A 20706-nucleotide genomic window follows, 5' to 3' on the forward strand; every position below is an offset into this window, starting at 1 on the left:
ATATGGTTAAATGGTTATATGACTTGGTTGCCAGACCTGAATGCCACTGATCTGGTCTTCCACATTGTTTGTCTAAATAAATACTTTTAAAAATAATCTTTGTTACCAGTAATAAGAAAAGATCCGTGAGGTTCTGGTATCTTTGTTAATTGCAGAGGTACTTTTCATCCATACTGCCAGAGTATTCCACTGAATAGAAAATCAGAAAGGAACCACACTAGGTCATCAGAAATTTTGTCTCAACTGTAATGAATGAAGGAATGAAACTGAGAAATACATCTTCACACAAAATCATAGGTGTCTTGGAGCCACGTAGCATGGAAATAGGCTTTTTGGCTCAACTCATCCATGGTTGGTTATCTGAGGTAGTCCCATTTGCCTGCACTTAGCTCATACCCCTCTATACCGGGGTTCCCAGCCTTTTTTATGACATGAGCCCTTACCATTTACCGAAAGGCTGTGGACCCCAAGTTGGAAATCACTATCTAAACCTTTCCTATCCATATAACTGTCCAAATATCTTTTAAATATGTTTTAATTGTACCTGCCTCTACAACTTCCTTTGGCAGCTCATTCAACATACTCTGTGTGAAAAGGTTGCCTCTCAGGGCTCCTTTAAATCTTTCTCCTCTCACCTTAAACTTTTCCTCCCTAGTTTTCGACTAAGGAGAAAAGTACAGTGACTATTCCCATATCTATACCTCATGACTTTATATACCCCATAACTACTTCAAATGCAGTCTCACCAATATCTTGTACAGCTGTAACACAACGTCCCAGATCTTTTTCTTTCTTTCTTTTTCAATCTGTTTATTAGCTTCAATATCAATCAGGTTACAAAAAGAAAGTACACAATAATTGGGATAATATTAATTGATAATAATTAGTGGAATTTACAGTTAGGTAACACATGATTAGAAACATCCCAAAACCACACAGATTGGCAACAAAATATATAAGGAATATACATAAAATATAGAATATCATTAAAAAAACAGGAAAAAAATCCGCCCAAAAAAACTAATCTACCCAAACTAAAGAAAACTAAAGAGAAAAAAAGAAGGCTAATTGATACCTCAGATAGAATCAATAGTGTCGCCACTTCCACTCCTCTCCCCATATAATAAAATCACAAAGTAGGTTTGGCAAGGGTCAAATTACATCATGTGGAAGTATTGAATAAATGGTCTCCAAGTCTCATCAAATTTAATGGATGGGTCAAAATGACAGTTCTAATTTTTTCAAGATTTAAACAAGATATAGTTTGAGAAAACCAATGAAAAGTAGTAGCAGGATTAATCTCTTTCCAATTCAACAGTATAGATCTTCTGGCAATTAAAATAACAAAAGCAATCATCTGACAAACTGAAGAGGTCAAATGATGTTTTTCTATCATTGGTAAACCAAAAATGGCAGTAATATGGTGAGGTTGTAAATCAATGTTCAAGACAGTGGAAATAATACCAAAAATATCATCCCAAAATTTCTTCAATAAAGGGAAAGACCAGAACATATGAGTTAATGGAGCTATCTCAGAATGACTTCAATCACATATAGGGTTTATATGAGAGTAATAACGAGCTAGTTTATCCTTAGACATGTAAGCCCTGTGTACAACTTTAAACTGTATCAACGCATGTTTAGCACAAATAAAAGAAGAATTAACTAGTTGAAAAACTTTTTGCCATTTCTCAATAGGTAAGGTAAGCTTAAGTTTCCTTTCCCAGTCATTTTTAATTGTGTTGGAAACATCTGGATTTATTATCCTTATCATATTATAAATAATTGCTATTGAACCTTTCTGAAAAAGGTTTAAATCCAAAAATTTTTCCAATATATCAGTAGAATATGAAATCAGAAAGGTAGGAAGAACAGTATTTAAAATGTTTCTAATCTGTAAATATCTAAAAAAATGTGATCTAGGTAAATTGTATTTATTAGATAATTGTTCAAAGGACATAAAACAATTATCTGAAAATAAATCAGAAAAACGTATTATACCCTTTGTTTTCCAGACCAGATATGCTTGATCCAAAAAAGAAGGTTGAAAAAGAAAGTTGGATATAATCGGGCTAGTTAGAATAAATTGATTCAATCCAAAAAAATTTCAAAACTGGAACCATATTCGAAGAGTATATTTAACTATTGGGTTATCCATGTGCTTGTCGAACTTAGAAAAGTCAAAAGGAAGTGGGGTCCCTAAAATAGAACCCAATGAAAATCCTGAAACAGAATTACATTCAAGATTAACCCATTGTGGACTTAGAACTGTATCCCAATTCCATGTCCAAAATTTTAAATAACGAATATTGATCGCCCAATAGTAGAATCTAAAGTTTGGCAATGCTAAGCCAGTCCCAGATCTTATACAGGTTGAGCATCCCTTACCCAAAATTCCAAAACCTGAAAACATCCGAAATCCACCATTTTTTAAATGCTGAGAGGACGTCAAAAACGAAAAATTCCACAAGGCACTGGGAAGGTTCCCAGGCTATACGGATGTCTCTGTGCACCATAGGCAGTTCTGAGAAGTGACTTCAGAAGTTAATGAGAAATAGAAAAATACTGCATAAAATAGAAAATGAAGATCTTGCCCATGTATTGAAAGAGTGGATTTGTCAACATTGGAGTGAATATATGCCGCTTAACAGTAGGCTGATCATGAAACAAGCAAAGATCTATCACGACAAACTGAAAATTGAAGGTAATTGTGAACATTCAGTAGGCTGGTTCCAGAAATTTAAGAAAAGGCATGGCATTTAATTTTTAAAGATTTGTGGTGATAAAGCATCTGCTGATCATGAAGCAGCAGAGAAATTCATTGATGAGCTTGCCAAGATCACCGCTGTGAAAATTTAACACACTGAATGACTGCATTAGTACATATGTGTGATTGAACAAATGTAAGAAAAGGGCTGCTTACCAGTAGCACATAAATTCAGAGTTGGGAATAATGGCAATGCCACACAGCCACTGACTGTCCACCTGGGCAGCCGAGGTAGTGATAGTTTACCTTTCTGGTTGTTCAATGTACACATTTTCATGCACAAAATTATTTAAAGTATTATATAAAACTACCTTCAGGACATATGTATAAGATGTATATATAATTACATAATGTAAGTGGACTTTGTGTTTAGACCTGGGTCCCATCTCCAAGGTATCTTATATAGATCCAAATAGTCCAAAATCCAAAAATATGGGAAATCTGAAACACTTCTGGCCCCAAGCATTTCTGATAAGGGGTGCTCAACCTGTATTCAGGTGCCCTGACTGATGAGGACGAGCATGGCATTTACCTTCTGCACCACCCTGTCTACCTGTGCTGCCACTTTCAGAGTACTATGTAGTTGTACTCTTAGCCCCCCTGCTCTACAAGCATGATAAAAATCAGGATGTCATTAGCTAACATAGTGGTAGTAGTTTTATCTGTGAAACTTTAAAGACAGAATAGTAGATGTCTGTTAGGTAAGACTATTCAGTGATGTAGTACAATATAAAACTCTTGTTTAAAAATATCTTGGTAAATATCTTGATTTCCGGCTCATCCAAGACTTAATCATAAGCAGAATACTTTCTGGGGACAGAAACGTTTCCCTTTGTTCCTACATTTCTAAGTTGATGTCTCCCATAATTTCCACTGATGTTTAATTGTGGTGTCTCCTATTCGATCCCTGATCAAGCCTTCCATCTCCTGGTCGTACTTTTGTTTGACCAGTAATATTCTCCCTCTCTTCTATAACATTGAGGGAGGCCATTCAGCCCAGTAACTCGATACTGGTTTCAGTGAAATTCACTCAATCGAATTTTGCCACTTACTTCTCGAGAAACATTCTCCCTCACATGCCCATCAACTCCATCCTGATTCTCCTAGTACTCACGCACACAAGGAGTGACCTACCAACCTGCACATCTTTGGGATGTGAAAGGAAATGAGGTCTCGATGGATACCCATGCAGTACCTGGGAGAATGCTTAGGGAGCCCCTGAGATCAGAATCAAACCCAGGTCACCAGTGCTGTGAGACTGTGACTTTACTAGCTGTACCGCTGTGGCATCTGGAAAGTATTCCGATGAAAATATAATGTGTTGCATTGCTTCTTATCAAAACATGAATCTCAGGGCAGCTGCTAACGATCACGGTGTTAGTTTCCACACAGGTTGTACTATGTGCAAAATTTACTAGTGGGTTATGAAAAATAATGCACCGAATATGGATGATAGAACTAATGTGCCTGAAACTCATCGTATCAGCATTACTTCAGGGTAAATTACTGAACCATTTAAATGATGTAACACTATTCCCACCCCTTTGTTGCATAAAACAAGATTTAATGTCTGTAGTACTGTATAACCACTTTCACGCACCATCACTCATGACAGTGTCTTTAGAACAAAACTGAATGAAAGTAAACAGCATAAAAGAATAAAATACACTAAATGTTCATCAATCGGTGAAATATTCCTCAAAACAGCAGCACAGCTTTGAGGAGTTCATGCCTGAAAGGCGACCTAGACTACGGTCAAGAATGAGCAAGACACTCATACTGTAGGTTGGTAAAAAAAAGAGCGAAAAGGAGTGAAGGAGTGAGATGGAACCATTCAGTCCACCAGCTGCTAAACAGTTAAATTGTGACTGACCTGCCCTCATCTTTAGCCATCTTTCACTTACTATATAGATACTTTTTCCTGACATACAGTAATTCTTTTGAGCTTGGCTGTAAAAGCTGAACTTGCATCGGCTTGACAGAAGGAGCACATTTTACATGTCCATTGTCATAAAGCTATACAACCCAGAGAAAAGCTGGTCAGCCCACGTTGTGCCTTCTGACCAAGATTCACAATCCAGTCAGTCCATTTGCCAGTGCTTGGCTCACAACCTTCTAAGCCGTTCCAATCATTGTAACCATCCAATTGTCCTTTAAAAGTTATTATTGTATCTGCCTCAGCCACTTCTTCTGGCAGTTCATTCCACATAGGTCCTTCCATTGCTGCAAAAACTTTGCCCCTTAAGTCCTAGCGAAACATTTCCCTTCTCACCTTAAGCCTATGCCCCCCATTCTTGATTCCCAACCCTGGGAAAAAAAACTGAGTATATTCACTATGCCACTAATCACTTTATACTTCAATACCCTGTCTTATGAAACTTCTTCACCACCTTATCTACCTCTGACTCCATTTTCAGGGAACCGCATACTTGTCCTCCAAGGTCCCTCTGCTTTACAGCGTTCCCCAGGAGCCTGCGATGAATCTTAGGGTTTGTATTTGGTGACATATATGTACACTGATTATAAAATTTACTTTGAACTCAGCCAAAGGGAGAACTTTTTCTTTGGAATCCTTTGATTCACTATTGACTGTTATAACACTGAAATTTATTGCTTTACTTTAGCAAAGGTGTCTAGTCTTGAGATCTTTCAATGTGTAAGTGGCAAAATTGGTTAATGATATCCAGAAAATCTTACTTCAATGCTCCGCCATTTCATTCACCTCTGCTGCATCTATTTCAATTATGTTAAATGAATTTAATCAGTTTCATACAATCCTTAAAAAGCTACACCCAAGGAACCCCATAACCATGTTGACCAGCCATTCAGATTCTTTCCCTTGCCTCTTGTCTTTTATGCATTGATGGATGTTGCTTCTTGTTCTCAACAAAATTGAAAAGTATGTTGACAATATCTGCTTCTCTCTCAGATTCACATTGTCCACTTTCACCTCTTCCCTTTCTTGCCTCTTCCATTTTCACCTGCAGAGGTGGCCAAACAACTGATGATGTGCTATTTGCTTACTGACTCCAAGAGTTCCGTTAACTAGCCTTCCTCCTGTCTTAATTCCTGAAAGTATTTCATTTTCTCAAGTCTGTTCTCACGTTACTTATTTATTGCAATGCAGATGGATGCCTCTTGGCCTATCAGGTCCAAGCTGGTTTCCAGCAAAGCAATCTCATCATTCCCAATTCTCTACATTTTATTCTCATATCATCTTGTGAGTTATTCTTCACATGCCCACTGGATTCCCTTTTTAAAAAATAGTTTGGAATGGAGGAACCTTAACAGCTAGGATAAATCCATGCAAGAAGACTATGCGAATGCTTCAGAGATTCCACCTGAGTTCATAATCAAACCTGAATACCTGGAGTTGTGAAACAGCAATCTCACTATTCTGCTTTGCACTTCCTTCACACTGTCTGGTGTTCTAATTCACTTCGACTTCTTTCAATTCAGTGTATTGTATTTATGGCTCACAATATTGTTTCCTCCGTAGCGGAGAGACCAAATGCAGAGCAGTTGATTGCTTTGCAGAACACTTTCATTCATTTGGTAAATGTGACCCTGTACTTGTCACTTTACCTTGTCACTTGTTATTTTAATCTTCTATTCACCCTGACATCTCCATCATCAGCTTCCTCTACCATGCCCACAAAGCTCAGAGTAAGATCAAGGAATGGTACCTTATCTTTTGATTAAGCAATTATAGCCTTCCAGACTCAACGCTAAATTCAGTCTTTCAGATAATGATGCTGCTGTTCCCACTTACACATCCTGTAGGCATCTCTTTTTCTCGAACCATTCTCACCCACTTTGGCCATATATCATTATCTTTTTATTGGGCATTACGGTAGCATAGCAGTTAGTGCAAACCTTTACAGCTCTAGTGATCAATTCCTGTTATCGTCTGTAAAAAGTTTCAATGTTCCCCCAGTGGACCCAGTGGGTTTTCTCCAGATACTCCAATTTCCTCCTACATTCCAAAGACATGCGGTTTCGGGTTAGGGTTAGTAAGTTGTGGGCATGCTGTGTTAGTGCTGGAAGCATGTGATTTGCCGCCAGCAAATCCTCGGACTGTGTTGGTCTTCAATGCAAAATGACGCATTTCACCGTATGCTTAATGTTTCAACGTCTGTGTAACATGACAAATAAAGCTAATCTGTAATCTTTACTCTTTTTTAAATCACTAAACTTTTTTGCCCTCCGCCGTACCACAGAAACTTGTCCATTTTCTTCTACCTTATTTTCAATGTGTTTTTCTCCGTCGTGATAATAAAAAGTTATTGACCTGCAAGAAAAGTTACTGCTTTTATTTTCTCCACTAGTTTTGAGCACTTCCAAAATTTTCTGGGTTTATTCTTATGTTATGTGAACAACTTGGCCTGTAATGATTGTGCTATGCCTTGTATGTGAAGGGTCATCAGCATTCAGAAAACTTTTGTGCCTCTCTCTTTTCTTTGGTCCATCAATTGCTTTGGTCTTTGCATGCAGTATATGGCAATGGAGTAAAAGTAGCTTCATTCATAATTGTGGATATTAAAATGTTTATCAAATTTCCTTTAAGTATTGTGTATCTCAGTTCCATTACTCAACGTTAACTAGTTATCTTTCCCTGGACCTTGTTGACAATTTTCAGACGGTGTATGTGTGAAGCTTTCCCTTGGATTCTTGGTAAATCATTGTAATGTTTTTTATTGTTTGTAATTTTAAAGAGATCCTCAAATATGTGGATGTTCATAATTCCTTATTAATGCTGGTGAACATCAGGAGGGCAAATTGAAACTATATTAATTGGAGTCCCAGGAGGTTTGAGTTAATTCCTGACAAGTCACTGTACCACAAATGGTTGTTTTGTGTGATTTCAGAGTTTTACTCACACTCAGTATGTTCCACACACCTAATAATTTTTACACCATAGTGTAATAAAGTCTGAACTATACAACATGTTCATCATTAGTTTAAATTTAATATTCCATAATTAGAATAATGTTTACCCAAAATATTTTTTCTTGTTTAATGGAGACAAAAGCTGTGCATATCACAACATATTTGGAGTTTCTCCTATAAATTCTCTAGATGTTTTAGCTATACAACCTACACCAGTGTCTGAGCTACAGTCATGGACAACTTTATTTCACCAGCAAAAAGTTGTCAACAATGATCATGTGTTATGTAGATGGTGTGACAAGAATACACATAGATTAAGATGTTAGCTGTCCTGTGTGATCAGCAGTTGGTCTGCCACCTGTCTTCAGGAGAGAGAGAGATAAGGCAAACAATGGAGCAGCATTTGGAGATGTGTAATGAAGGGACGGGAGAGAGAGTAACAGAAGGAGGGAGCTGTCTAGATCGGCTCCCCCTTTGAACCCTGAACTGTTTGAAGTGATGGACAGGCGATACCCCAGCAGGGGGATAAAAAGGGACAGGTTCGCTAAGGCAGGACACACACGACACCCGAGGTAACAAGACCCTGGAAGCGGTGCGTCTCTCACAAGTCGGTGGGAAGTACCGGGCCATAAACGCACAGGGTGGAAAGGCATGATCGGCGGGAACCTGCTGTGTATCCACCCTTGCCTGGGTGCCAGGTTCAGCGCAGGGAAACGATCGTATCTGGAAACAGAGGGGTCACGGTCGGTGACCTCAGATGACATCACAAAGGACTCGCCCAACAGCTGACTGCGAAGGTCTGTGTGTGGAAGCCGTTTTGAATATTCATTCATTTTTGCTCTCTCTCTCCTTCCCCCACACTGTCCATCTCCCACGGCAGCGATTACTGCGAACTGAACTGAACTTTGCGTCACTTTGAAACTGGTCATTTGCCCCTAGACAACGATAGAGCTTGATTGATCCTGTTATCTGAATTCTGTGTACATGTATGTTTATCATTGCTGAACTGTTGCATTCATTATCCTTTTGATTAGAGTACTGTGTTGCTTGTTTCTTTAATAAAACTTTCTTAGTTCTAGCAACCCAGACTCCAACTGAGTGATCCATTTCTGCTGGTTTGGCAACCCAGTTACGGGGTACATAACATAAGTGAGGTTCTCGTCTGCGATTTTGAACGCTAAATTTGGGACGGAGTAAATTGATTGGGTCAAAATTCCTGAAAGAAAGAAAAGACAAACAGCAGAAATGGAGGCTGAGGAATTTATAAAGGCGCCGACCTTGGAGGCATTAGAGGATGCCAGGAAATCGGAATTGGTAGCTGTGGCCAAACAGTTGAATCTTGCTAAGGGGAAGTCGACAATGAGGAGAGAGGAGATACACAGAGCTATCGTAGAGCACTATGTATCTAAAGGTGTGTTTCCCCAAGGCGAGCTGGAGGTGGTGTCTATTGAAAAACCTGCCGGAGACGCGGTACAGGTGCAGCTTGAAAAACTGAGACTCGAGCATGAGTTCCGGGTACGACAGTTGGAGCGAGAAGAGAAGGAGAGAAAGTTAGAGAGGCAAGAGAGAGAGTTAGAAAGGCAAGAGAAAGAGAAAGAGTTAGAAAGGCAGGAGAGAGAGAGGGAGAGAGAGAGAGACAGTGGGAGCGAGAGGAGAAACAGAGGGAAAGGGAATTCAAGCTGGAGAAGTTAAAGATAAGGGCAGAGCAGGGGCTCGTGCGGAACCAAGGTGGAGGGTTCCGGGCGACCCAGGCGGTTAGGCTGGTTCCCCCATTTGACAATACCGACGTGGATCGGTACTTTCTCCATTTCGAAAAAGTTGCTATAAGTCAGGACTGGCCGAGGGATAAGTGGGTTGTTTTGCTTCAGAGTGTACTGAAAGGGAAAGCCCAAGAAGCTTACTCAGCTTTGTCCACGGAAGATGCCCAGAGGTATGAGGTGGTGAAAGAGGCCATCCTCAGGATTTATGAGTTGGTCCTGGAGGCATACCGGCAGAGGTTCCGGAATGCGAGGAAGCAGTGGGACCGCACATACTTAGAGTTTGCCCGTGAGATGCAGACATATTGTGAGCGTTGGTGCGCCTCGAAGGGGGTAGAGGGAGATTATGACAGACTGCTACAGCTGATGCTGATTGAGCAGTTTAAAGGTTGTGTCCCTGAGGGTATGAGACTCTACCTAGATGAGAAAGAGGCAGCCACGTTAGCCGCAACTGCTAATTTAGCAGATGAGTATGCATTGACGCATAAAATGAAGTTTGCCCTGAGAAAAGGCTACCAGAAGGGTAGTCAGGATGGCGGGGAGAGTCCGCCGGAAAAGTCAGAAAGTAAGCCGGGGACTAGTGAGAAGGATAAGGTAGACCGGGAGCAGTCTGGTAGGAAGTCTCCTGGGGTCATCTGTTATAATTGCGGGAAAGTCGGACACTTTGCGTCCAGGTGCTTTGCCCCAAAGAAAGAGACGGGAAAAGGAAAAATGGTGATTTTGACTGGCTGTATCGAGCTGGTAAACGAACCGCTAGGGAAGGAAAGGTCTGCCAAAGTTCAGGAAGGGCGTGAGAAGTTTATCTCGGCCGGATTGGTGTCAGTGAAGGAGGGGTTAAAACCAGTTCCAGTGCGGATCTGGAGAGACACGGGAGTGTGTCAGTCACTGATACTGAAGAGTGTATTAGAGTTTAGCTCAGAGACCCAGACTGGGGAGGTAGAGGTCAAAGGTGCTGGGGAAAGGACAGAGTCAGTCCCTTTGCACCAGGTACACTTACAAAGCAACCTGGTCTCTGGACTAGTCACGATCGGGGTGAGGTCCGAATTACCGATGAAAGGCGTGGAAGTCTTGCTCGGTAACGACGTCACCGGGGGAATCGTGTTCCCAGTCGTGAGATTGACAGGTCAGCCTGCCAGCATTGAGGCCCCGCCCATGGACTCACAGGTTCATCATGGGACCGCGGTAGTGAATTTAGCTGAGACGTTTCTGCCAGCCTTGTACGAGACGGGGGTAGAAAGTGAAAAGAAGGAGTGTAGTGAGACAAGAGGTAGTGAGGGATCTAGGACAGACGTAGCAGTAGCCAGCAAAGAATTTGTGCAGACGCAGGAGTGAGACGAGGGGCTGATGGTTTTGGTGGAGGAGGAAGTGCTAAGGAAGAAAGGGAGACCAAGTACCGTACCCGCAGATGAGGAGTGGAGGGTGGTGCAAAAGAGTTATGGGGATGGGGTTTTTAACCTGGCCCCCAAGGTACCCCCTTTTGCGGTGCTGGAGGAAACAGTTGGTGGAATCACGAAAGAGGTTTACCGGCTGCCCAGGGGGAAGGATGTTATTGATTATGGCCGACGCAAACTGAGACGGTCACAGGCTTTTGATATGCTAACAAACCTAGTCGGTGTTAGCGTGGAAATCAATGAAGCTAGGGTCCCCCTGATAAGAGAAAAAAACCATTTTGAAAAGATGAGTATGGTATCGACCAGATGGGAGAGGCTATTGTTTTGGCCAGCTCTGCTGATAAGGTCTCTCCCTTAATCCCCGAACAAAGCGACTCTTTAGGGGAAGTAATTAAACGACTCGCGCCCGTGTGTTTGATTGTCCCGAGGCGATGCAAAGAACTGGGACGTTGGGTGGTGTTTGTTACAATAGGTCAGCCTAGCAAGCAACAATCATATAGAATGAGTAATTCAGTGACTAAAGGGCTGACGAACACAGAGGTGTGTATTGGCAATTTAATACGGCTGTCTGAAGCCAGCTTGATAGTGAACCTTGAAAAAAATGAGTTTGGCCACACGAAGGTCACTTATCTGGGAATTGTGGTGACACAGGGGCAGCTGGCAGCAATGCAAGCTACAGTGCAGGCTATCGCTGACCTCCCAACCCCGACAGACAAGAGGACCCTCAGAAGGCTCTTGGAGATGGTGGGGTACTGTAGGAAGTTTTACAATAACTCTGCGGTCACTACCCCTCCCCCTCCTACTAAGCCCTTGCGAGAGAAAACTAAGTCGGAATGGGACGACCCTTGTTATTGTGGTCCGGGACAAAACCAAATGAGAGGTTACATTGATCACAATTCATCAGTGTTTTTGGCCACTATGAAGTTTGCTAAGTTGGAGCCTGGTCTAAAGGATTATTAATAATACATCTAAAAGGAACAGAAAATGTGATGGCTGACTGTCTGTCAGGTGTTGACAACTTCAAACTCGTTATATTAGCCAAATAGCTGATAAAGATGTATATTTGTGTGTGTATCAAATAATGTATTCATGTTTGTAATTTTTACCCCCCGGTAAAAATCCTTAAAGGGGGGAAGTGTGACAAGAATACACATAGATAAGATGTTAGCTGTCCTGTGTGATCAGCAGTTGGTCTGCCACCTGTCTTCAGGAGAGAGAGAGATAAGGAAAACAATGGAGCAGCATTTGGAGATGTGTAATGAAGGGACGGGAGAGAGAGTAACAGAAGGAGGGAGCTGTCAAGAGCGGCTCCCCCTTTGAACCCTGAACTGTTTGAAGTGATGGACAGGTGATACCCCAGCAGGGGGATAAAAAGGGACAGGTTCGCTAAGGCAGGACACACACGACACCCGAGGTAACAAGACCCTGGAAGCGGTGCGCCTCTCACAAGTCGGTGGGAAGTACCAGGCCATAAACGCACAGAGTGGAAAGGCACGATCGGCGGGAACCTGGTGTGTATCCACCCTTGCCTGGGTGCCAGGTTCAGCGCAGGGAAACGATCATATCTGGAAACGGAGGGGTCACAGTCGGTGACCTCAGATGACATCACAAAAGACTCGGCTGACAGCTGACTGCGAAGGTCTGTGTGTGGAAGCCGTTTGAATATTCATTCATTTTTGCTCTCTCTCTCCTTCCCCCACACTGTCCATCTCCCACGGCAGCGATTACTGCGAACTGAACTGAACTTTGCGTCACTTTGAAACTGGTCATTTGCCCCTAGACAACGATAGAGCTTGATTGATCCTGTTATCTGAATTCTGTGTACATGTATGTTTATCATTGCTGAATTGTTGCATTCATTATCCTTTTGATTAGAGTACTGTGTTGCTTGTTTCTTTAATAAAACTTTCTTAGTTCTAGCAACCCAGACTCCAACTGAGTGATCCACTTCTGCTGGTTTGGCAACCCAGTTACGGGGTACGTAACAATGGCCATTCAGTCCACCTGATTTAATTAGTCCCATTACCGCACTCCTTATTTCCCTGTATCACAACTTTTTCTGCCTCACACATGGACATCAACTATTCTGCTGATTCTTTTTACCATTAACCTCCACCAAGGGGTAATAGCCAATTAACCTATCAGCACATCATTGAGATGTGGATGAAAACCAAAGTTACAGGGAGATTTTGCAAACTTCATATGGACAGCACCCAAGGTCAGGATCAGACCTGGAGTCATATAGCAAAACAAACGATATCTAAAAATTAACTGCAAATTCTGGAAATCTGAAATAAGAACAGAAAGCACTGGAAGTGAATGGTAGATATGGCAGCATTTGTGGAGAGAGAAACAGAGACATTGTTAGCATTTCAACTCAATGACTTGTCATCAGTTCTGAGACATTAACTCTGTTTCTCACTGTATCGATACTGCCTGACCTGCTAAGTATTTCCAACATTATCCATTTCAGTTTTAGAATCCTGATGCTCACCATTTTGTGGATAACTATAAGTTCACTTACATACTGTTGTTCTACATTTGTCCTATATTTTAATATTGAGAAGCAGAATTTATTTTGTCGGTCTGGTCTTCCCTCTCTCAGATCATCCCCTACTGCATATCAGTAACAATCATACCACTATCATTGGCATTGATGTTACTAGGGAAAAGTGAATTTCAGGGCTGGAGAAACTTGATTTGTACATATGGATAAGACTCAAATGGGATTGGTAAATACGATTTGCCAAGATTAGAACATGTAAATATGATCAAGTGAACTGATGTTAGAGAAGAGATTGCTGGAAAAATGTAAGGTAGTGCTGACGAAAAACATTCATTACAGAAAATCCATTGATATTCTGTAACAGATACGGGAGCATGGTGGTTATGTTATTAGATTAGAACTCTAGAAGATTTGGCCCAGTCGTCAAAGTCCCTATATTAGCTGAGAATTTGAATTCAGATTCTTTTAAAAATATAAATCTGGAATTTAAAAAGAGTGCCGGTAATGCTGGTACATCTGTTTTTTTAGTTGATCTAAGCCTACTCAAGTGGAAAATAGTTAAAGTCCATTCAACTCAGGAGATATTTCTTTGCTGTTGGATGGTTTCAGGCACAGTAGTGGTCGTGGACTCTCATGCATGAAATATAAACAATGAATATTGGGTAGCAAGAATAATTTAAGTGAATTCTCAGATACTGCTATCTCAAACTCTGTAACCCATTAAACACATGATGTAAGTTACCCAACTGTTTCATATTTATATTGATTGGCTGACAGCACAACTATCAGATGTTTGAAGACGATTTTTCGAAGAGGAATGAGTAGAGCAAGTGGTGGCTGTAAAATATATGGCTTTGAATGTAATTAAATAAATAAAGTATTTACCAAAGAAAAATAGTCCCGGTTTTGTCCATAAAATCCAGCATTTCTGAGCAGACCCACTGGTTTCATTCATTGAAAAGGCAACAGAATCAGTCCAGTCCACATATTTATAGTCAAAACGCTTCAGACCTGAACCTTCTGAATGATGGGGTACTCGTAATTATCAAGCCACTCTTCTTATGACATCCATCCAGTGGTGGAACTCTATCTTGACAAGATTCCCCAGCATTTACCCTGAGAGACTGCCATATGAATATTACACCAGTTGTAGAATCTGCACACTCCACTGATTGTATGGGGATTGTGGCTCTGGAGATAAAAGCAAAAATGACATTAAGTTTAGCTTATTTTTTTAGCTGCTAATAACTGGTCTTACCATTTTTTGTGTTTAAATATTTCCTTTTTTTTAGTATTTTAAAATGGTTTTGAATAACAAAGGGTTAAATATCACTTGTAGTTTAAACAGTCAGTAAAGCTGGGGGTGGGAATTCACTAGGGGTCAATGGCGTTTGAGGGATCTTTGGGGCATTTGCTACTTCAGCGTGTCATTGGAGTTTCTGCCTTTCTCAGACTTTGTTACTTAGCTACAGTATGTTAAATTGATAAGTAAGTCAGTGGACAACATGAAAATTAATGGTGTGGGGAGCGAGGATTGTTGTACAAGGCTGCTGCAGGTTATAGATCAGAGCGAATTTAATCCAGATGAGTGCATGGAGAAGTGTTTGGGGAAGTCAAAAAGGAATAAGACATATTCAGTAAATGGTAGTGCAGTAAAGAATATTGATGAATGGAAGGACTTTGGAGTTCAAGACTATAGTTCCCTGTCATATCAGTTAAAGAGTCAGATACATCATATACGTGGCCGAACTCCTCTTTGTTACGTAAAACAGCTTAGCATCTGAATGAGGCAATCAAAAAGGATGTGCACCACTACTATATGCCTGTTTGTCACTTTGCACAGGGAATGCTGAAATGTGAGGACTTTCTGATAAGCATAGTTTCCTTCAAGTTAGTATGATTTATTATGACAATATACAGTGCCAGTGTCAGGAACTGTAAAGGAAGCTTGCGTGGCACAGCAGCCTAGTGGTTAACACAACCATTTACAGTACAGGTGACCCAAGTTCAATTCCCACCGCTGCCTATAGGAGTTTCTGCGTTCTCCCCGTTACTGCTTGGGTTTCCTCTGGGTGCTTCGGTTCCTCTCACAGTCCAAAGATGTACCATTGTATCGTTGCATCATTGTAAATGATCCCGTGATTAGGCTGGGGTTAAATCAGGGGCTGCTGGGTGGCGTGGCTCAAAGGTCCAGATGAGCAGATTGCGCGCTGCATCTCAGTGAAAAAATAGGATTAGAGTAGATGGGCAAAATAGTCAGAATCAATACAGTGGGCTGAAGGGCCAGTTTCTGTGCTGAACTGCCCCAGGATGCTATTGTACTGAAGTGCAAGTGCTTTATACTGTAAGATACATGCATTAAGTTAGGTAACTTTGAACTTGATTGCCAACAAGAAATGACCCCATGAAATTCCCTGATTATTGTTGCAGATTTCTTCACATTCAGTGGATGACTTTGTCATATATGTGATATATATTTTTGTCAGTGATCTATTCAGCTACTACTGAGTATTTAGCGATATAATAATGTAATTTAAAGTTGATAACTTGGAACTATCAGTACGTACAGAGTACTGCAGTTTCTATCACTTCCTTCCTCTGTGAAAGACACTGTCAGCTGGAATATGCCATATAAAACTAAAGGTGATTACTTAAGCCAAGTAAATAATTCCTTCAAGAGAAGTGAGTGACATTTCCCAATGATCGTATCATGATACAGAAAGCCATTTGACTCATCAGGTCTATACCAGCTCTTGGCAGAGCAAGCCGATTAATCCCATTCCCCCTCTCTTTATCTTGCTGCCCCCTTGCCACTTATACTCTCTTACACATGCCCTATCAACTCCCTTTGATTTTATTCTTATCCTCATTGCTTAAACTGCTATCATGTCTTTGGGATGTGGGAAGAAACCAGAGCAAAGGGTGGAATGTCACATGGCCATGGAAAGATGTGCAAACATCTGAAACGCGTTGGTTCCGTCAGCTGCGTAAGTCTAGGGAAGACAATCTCCAGCCCCAGCAAATGTGTGAGATTGAGGTGTGAGCCCACCTTGAAACACCCTGTTTGTTGATGCTGCGTGATTTGTTACCCTGTTAGAAGTGAGTACCACGAAATAACAGACAGCACACCACATACAATTAAACAATTTAGCTTTATATTTCTTAATTCGACTTGAGGGTTAGTAAAGAAAAAGCCAAAAAAAAAAGAAAAGGGCCCATTTTAATGTAACGGTCTGATTAGCACAAGTTGGAGCTCACGATTTCCCCTTCGCTGATCCAGTTTCGATTTCTCCGAGCTTCGTTGGATCATGGCCCCGCTCTGGGTCAAGCCCTACGACTTCTCCTCTCCAGCGTCTTCTCCCTTCACCTCTCGCCGAACAAAAGACCCAGCTCACCCCGGCATCAGGCACACAACACGAAAACACACTCCCTTCATTGGATGGCTCACATCCCAAAGCACCCGTTATCTCTAACCATAACCCAAACACTGCTTCTACAGAATGACCATTACGTTAGCAGTGAAACCTTTCCCAGGGTGTTACACATCACACAGAGAGCACATGAGGTCAGAACCGAGCCAGGACCCTGGAGCTGTAAAGGCACAATTACTACATGCCCCATGTGACCCTTTGCAAGGGTCCACTTATCTTCCATCTCTAACTGACTTGCGGTCATGTGGGTTTATTGATCTCTTATATGGGTTTAACAGTCAATTTGGTCTTGATTGCCCTGGAATGAATTAGGCTGAAGGGAAATCTGATCGAAATATGTAAACTTATGAGACATCTAGACAGAATAGATAATGAATATCTCTAAGGGAAGGAGGTGTTTCCCCTAATGGTTAATATGAAATTTTATCTTGATTACTGTTCGATTTGACTTTGAGAACGATAGTTAAAACCTGAAACAAATTAAGCACATGAGCAGCTGTGGGCAAAATATAAAATTTTTATCATTCGCCGTGATTCTCTGTAAATGTTACTCGGCATTAGAATTGGAATGTCAATGCAATATCACATAATCTGTTATGGAAGTGAACCTACTGCTGTTCCCGAGACTTCCCTTTGCAAGCTTGAGCTCTGAACCTTCTGTGTGGCATGTTGCTGAAAGTCCAAGCAGCAGGGGAGACAGAGATTGTGGAACCCTGTGAAGAGGGAAAGTAACTGCATCTCCAAACAGAATGAAGCATTAAACTGAAGTGATGATTGACTCTCAATGTTGGGCTTAGGTCATATCTGCTTTGCAGGTACATCACCTTCACCATTTTGCATCACTTCAAGTTTGATGATGCTTGACATGGGTATATTTACAAGGGTAATATTGAACTAATGCTTCCTTTCTACACCTTTGGATTTCTGTACCTGACCGCATGCATGACCTTACCCAAAGGTACAGTAGAATTTGCCCATTTGGCTTCCCTAAATTATTGACCACAAAACAGAAAATGCTTCCTTTTCTCCATGCAGTTTTCAGCTCCCATGTGTTCTATCTTCTATAAAGTCAATCCTGAGTTTATTATCGACATGTTTGCAACTTTCCAACTTGATCAGCTACTTTACATTTTTATTTTCCCAGGTGATTTCCAGTTTGCAATTGCATCCGATGATAATTCCGAGTTTTGGCTCAGTTCTGATGAGAGTCCTGCAAATGCCAAACTACTGATACATGTTGGCAAGGTAAAGATTGTCACTTCATTCTCGCTTATCTCATCCAGAGGCCATTGTATGCAGTTCAGTCAATGCATGAAAGTGTCCTTGAAGATGCCTGAATTTTTTTTCCTGTTATATTGGCAACTCTCCAAGTATCCATCTTCTATGAAGAAGCATAAAAATGAAAACATAGTATCAGGCTCCTACAAATGAAGAGTTTGATGATGAAGTCTGTGCTTTATCCTGTGATGTACGTTGTGATCCTTTTATACATTTAACAAATCAAGCCATCTCCTAGAATATTTTAATCTACTTTTAACCTTTTTTGTATGATCTTAAATTTGTTAATACGTCGGATTCCAGTTAATTGGGCCATCAGTTAATCGGGGCAGCAGCTTATTTGGGACACCGTGCTGCTTAATTGGGACTAATGCTAGTTAGACATTGTTGCCGAGCAATTTCTAACTAGCATCAGTTATGTGCACTTGTTTGTACAGACATGTGGATTTAAAAGTCTAATGGCTTGGAGAAAGAAGCTGTCCCAGTGTAGCCTGTTGGTTCTGGCTTTAATGCTGAAGTATCGTTTGTCAAACAGAAGCAGCTGAAACAGTTTGTGGTTGGGGTGACTGGTGCCCCGATGATTTTCCAGGCCGCCTTTCTGCACCTGCTGCTATAAATGTCCTCAATGGAGGGAACTTTGCATCCACAGATGTGCTAGGTTGTCCGTACCACTCTCTGCAGTGCCCAGCAATCAAGGTTGATGCAGTTCCCATACCAAACAATGGTACAGCCAGTCAGTTTGCTTTCAACGGTGCCCCTGTAGAAGGTCTTGAGGATTTGGAGGCCCATGCCAAACTTCTTCCTTCGCCTGAGGTGAAAGAGACGCTGTTGTGTTTTTTTTGCCACAAAGCTGGTGTACACAGTCCAGGTGAGATCATCGATGATGTGTATACTGAGGAACTTGAAACAACTCACCTTCTCAGCTACAGTCCCATTGATGTTGATTACAGGAGTATCGGAGACAGATACTCCTGTGATCCACAATCAGCTCTTTTGTTCTTTCAACATTGAGGGAGAGGTTGTTATCTTGGCACCACTGTGTCAGGGTGTCAAATTCTCCTCTGTAGGCTGTCTCATCACTGCTAGAAATAAGGCCGATCAAAGTTGTGTCATCTGCAAATTTGATCAGCAGATTGGAGCTGTGTGTGGCAGTACAATCATCGGTGTAAAGGAAGTGGGGGGGGAACTCAGGACACAACCTTGGGGGGCATCTGTGTTGAGGGTCAGAGAGGCAGGGGTGAAGGAGCCCATCCTTACCACCTGGTGATGATCTAATAGGAAGTCCAGGATCCAGCTGTACGAGGTGGGGTGCAGGCCAAGGTCTCTGAGCTTCCTGTCAAGTCCGGAGGTAATTATGGTGTTGAATGCTGAACTGTAGTCCAGGAGCAGCATTCTAACATATGCATCCCTCTTCTCCAGGTGAGTGGGGATGGTGTGTAGTGCTGTGGCTGTGGTGTCATCGGTAGGCGAATTGTAGGGGGTCCAGTGTGGGTGGCAGCATGCTGCAGATGTAGTCTTCAACCAGCCTCTCAAAGCATTTGCTTATAATTGAGGTGAGTGTGATAGGGCGCTGATCGTTCCGGCATGCTACCTTGGTTTTCTTAGATGCAGGGACAGTGATGGATGATTTGAAACAGGAGGGCACTACACACTGGGAGAGGGAGAGATTAAAAATGTTCATGAACACACTGTTCAGCACACACTTTAAGGATGTGTGCTAGGATGCTGTCGGGCCCTGCTGCCTTGTGGCTGTTGACACGTTGGAACGTTCTATGTATCTCGGCCTCAGAGAGGACCAAGGTGCAGGTCTCAGCAGTGGCTCTCCTTGGGGGTTCAGTCCTATCAACCTTGAATCGAGTGTAAAAAGCATTTAGCTCGTCTGGGAGCGAGGCAGCAATGTTGGCTGTACTACTGCGTTTCCTCTTGAAGTCTGCGATGGTGTGCAGTCTTTGCCGTACGCTGCATGTGTCATTGTCGCAGAGTTGCAACTGCGTTTTGTGCCCGTGTTACCACTTTGCCACCTTGATGGCTCTACGTAAATCATAGTGGCTTCTGTTGAGTTCCTGTTGATCTCTGGAGGCGAAGGCTTTATCCCTTGCACTGAGAGCAACACACATTGAATTATTCATCCAAGGCTTCTGATTTGGGTAGACCTGGACTGATTTTTCCGGAACAATGTCTCTAATGCACTTCCAAATGAAGCTTGTGACCACCTCTGTGTATTCGGAGAGTGCTCAGCTCGCAGGTATTCTTGTGACATTGAGTCTGATTGATTGGACTAGCAGTGGATAGTTTTACTATGGCCTCTTCCTACTTCAATTTCTGCCTGTAGGCAGGTAGGAGCAAGTTGGAGGAATGGTCAGACTTTCCAAATGGAGGGCGAGGTAGTGCTTTGTAGGTGTTGCAGAAGAGAGAGTAGCAGTGGTTGAGTATGCTTCCTCCCCGTGTGCTCACTTCGATGTGTTGGGAGAACTTTGGGTAAACTCTGGTCAGTGACGCTTGATTAAAGTTTCCAGCAATGATGAAAGCAGCCCCTGGGTGTGAAGTTTCATTGCTATTGATGGTTTCGCAAAGTTCATTAAGAGCCAGGTTGTTATCGGCCTGTGGTGGAATGTACACAGCTGTAATGATAACAGATGTGAATTCTCTAGGCAGCTAGAAAGGTTGACATAGCAGTATAATGTAC

At 41.8% G+C, this 20706-nt stretch overlaps 1 protein-coding gene across 1 annotated transcript in view; it reads left to right on the forward strand.

Moving 5' to 3' along the window:
- LOC140205083 (N-acetyl-beta-glucosaminyl-glycoprotein 4-beta-N-acetylgalactosaminyltransferase 1-like) overlaps positions 1-20706 on the forward strand; it is an 872662-nt gene that overhangs the window by 516075 nt on the left and 335881 nt on the right. The window contains exon 6 of the mRNA XM_072272248.1: positions 17887-17987. Coding sequence (XP_072128349.1) covers positions 17887-17987 — 101 coding nt within the window. The remainder of the gene's footprint in view (positions 1-17886; positions 17988-20706) is intronic.

This window comes from Mobula birostris, chromosome 11 (assembly GCF_030028105.1).
Source record: "Mobula birostris isolate sMobBir1 chromosome 11, sMobBir1.hap1, whole genome shotgun sequence".
Lineage (NCBI taxonomy): Eukaryota > Metazoa > Chordata > Chondrichthyes > Myliobatiformes > Myliobatidae > Mobula > Mobula birostris.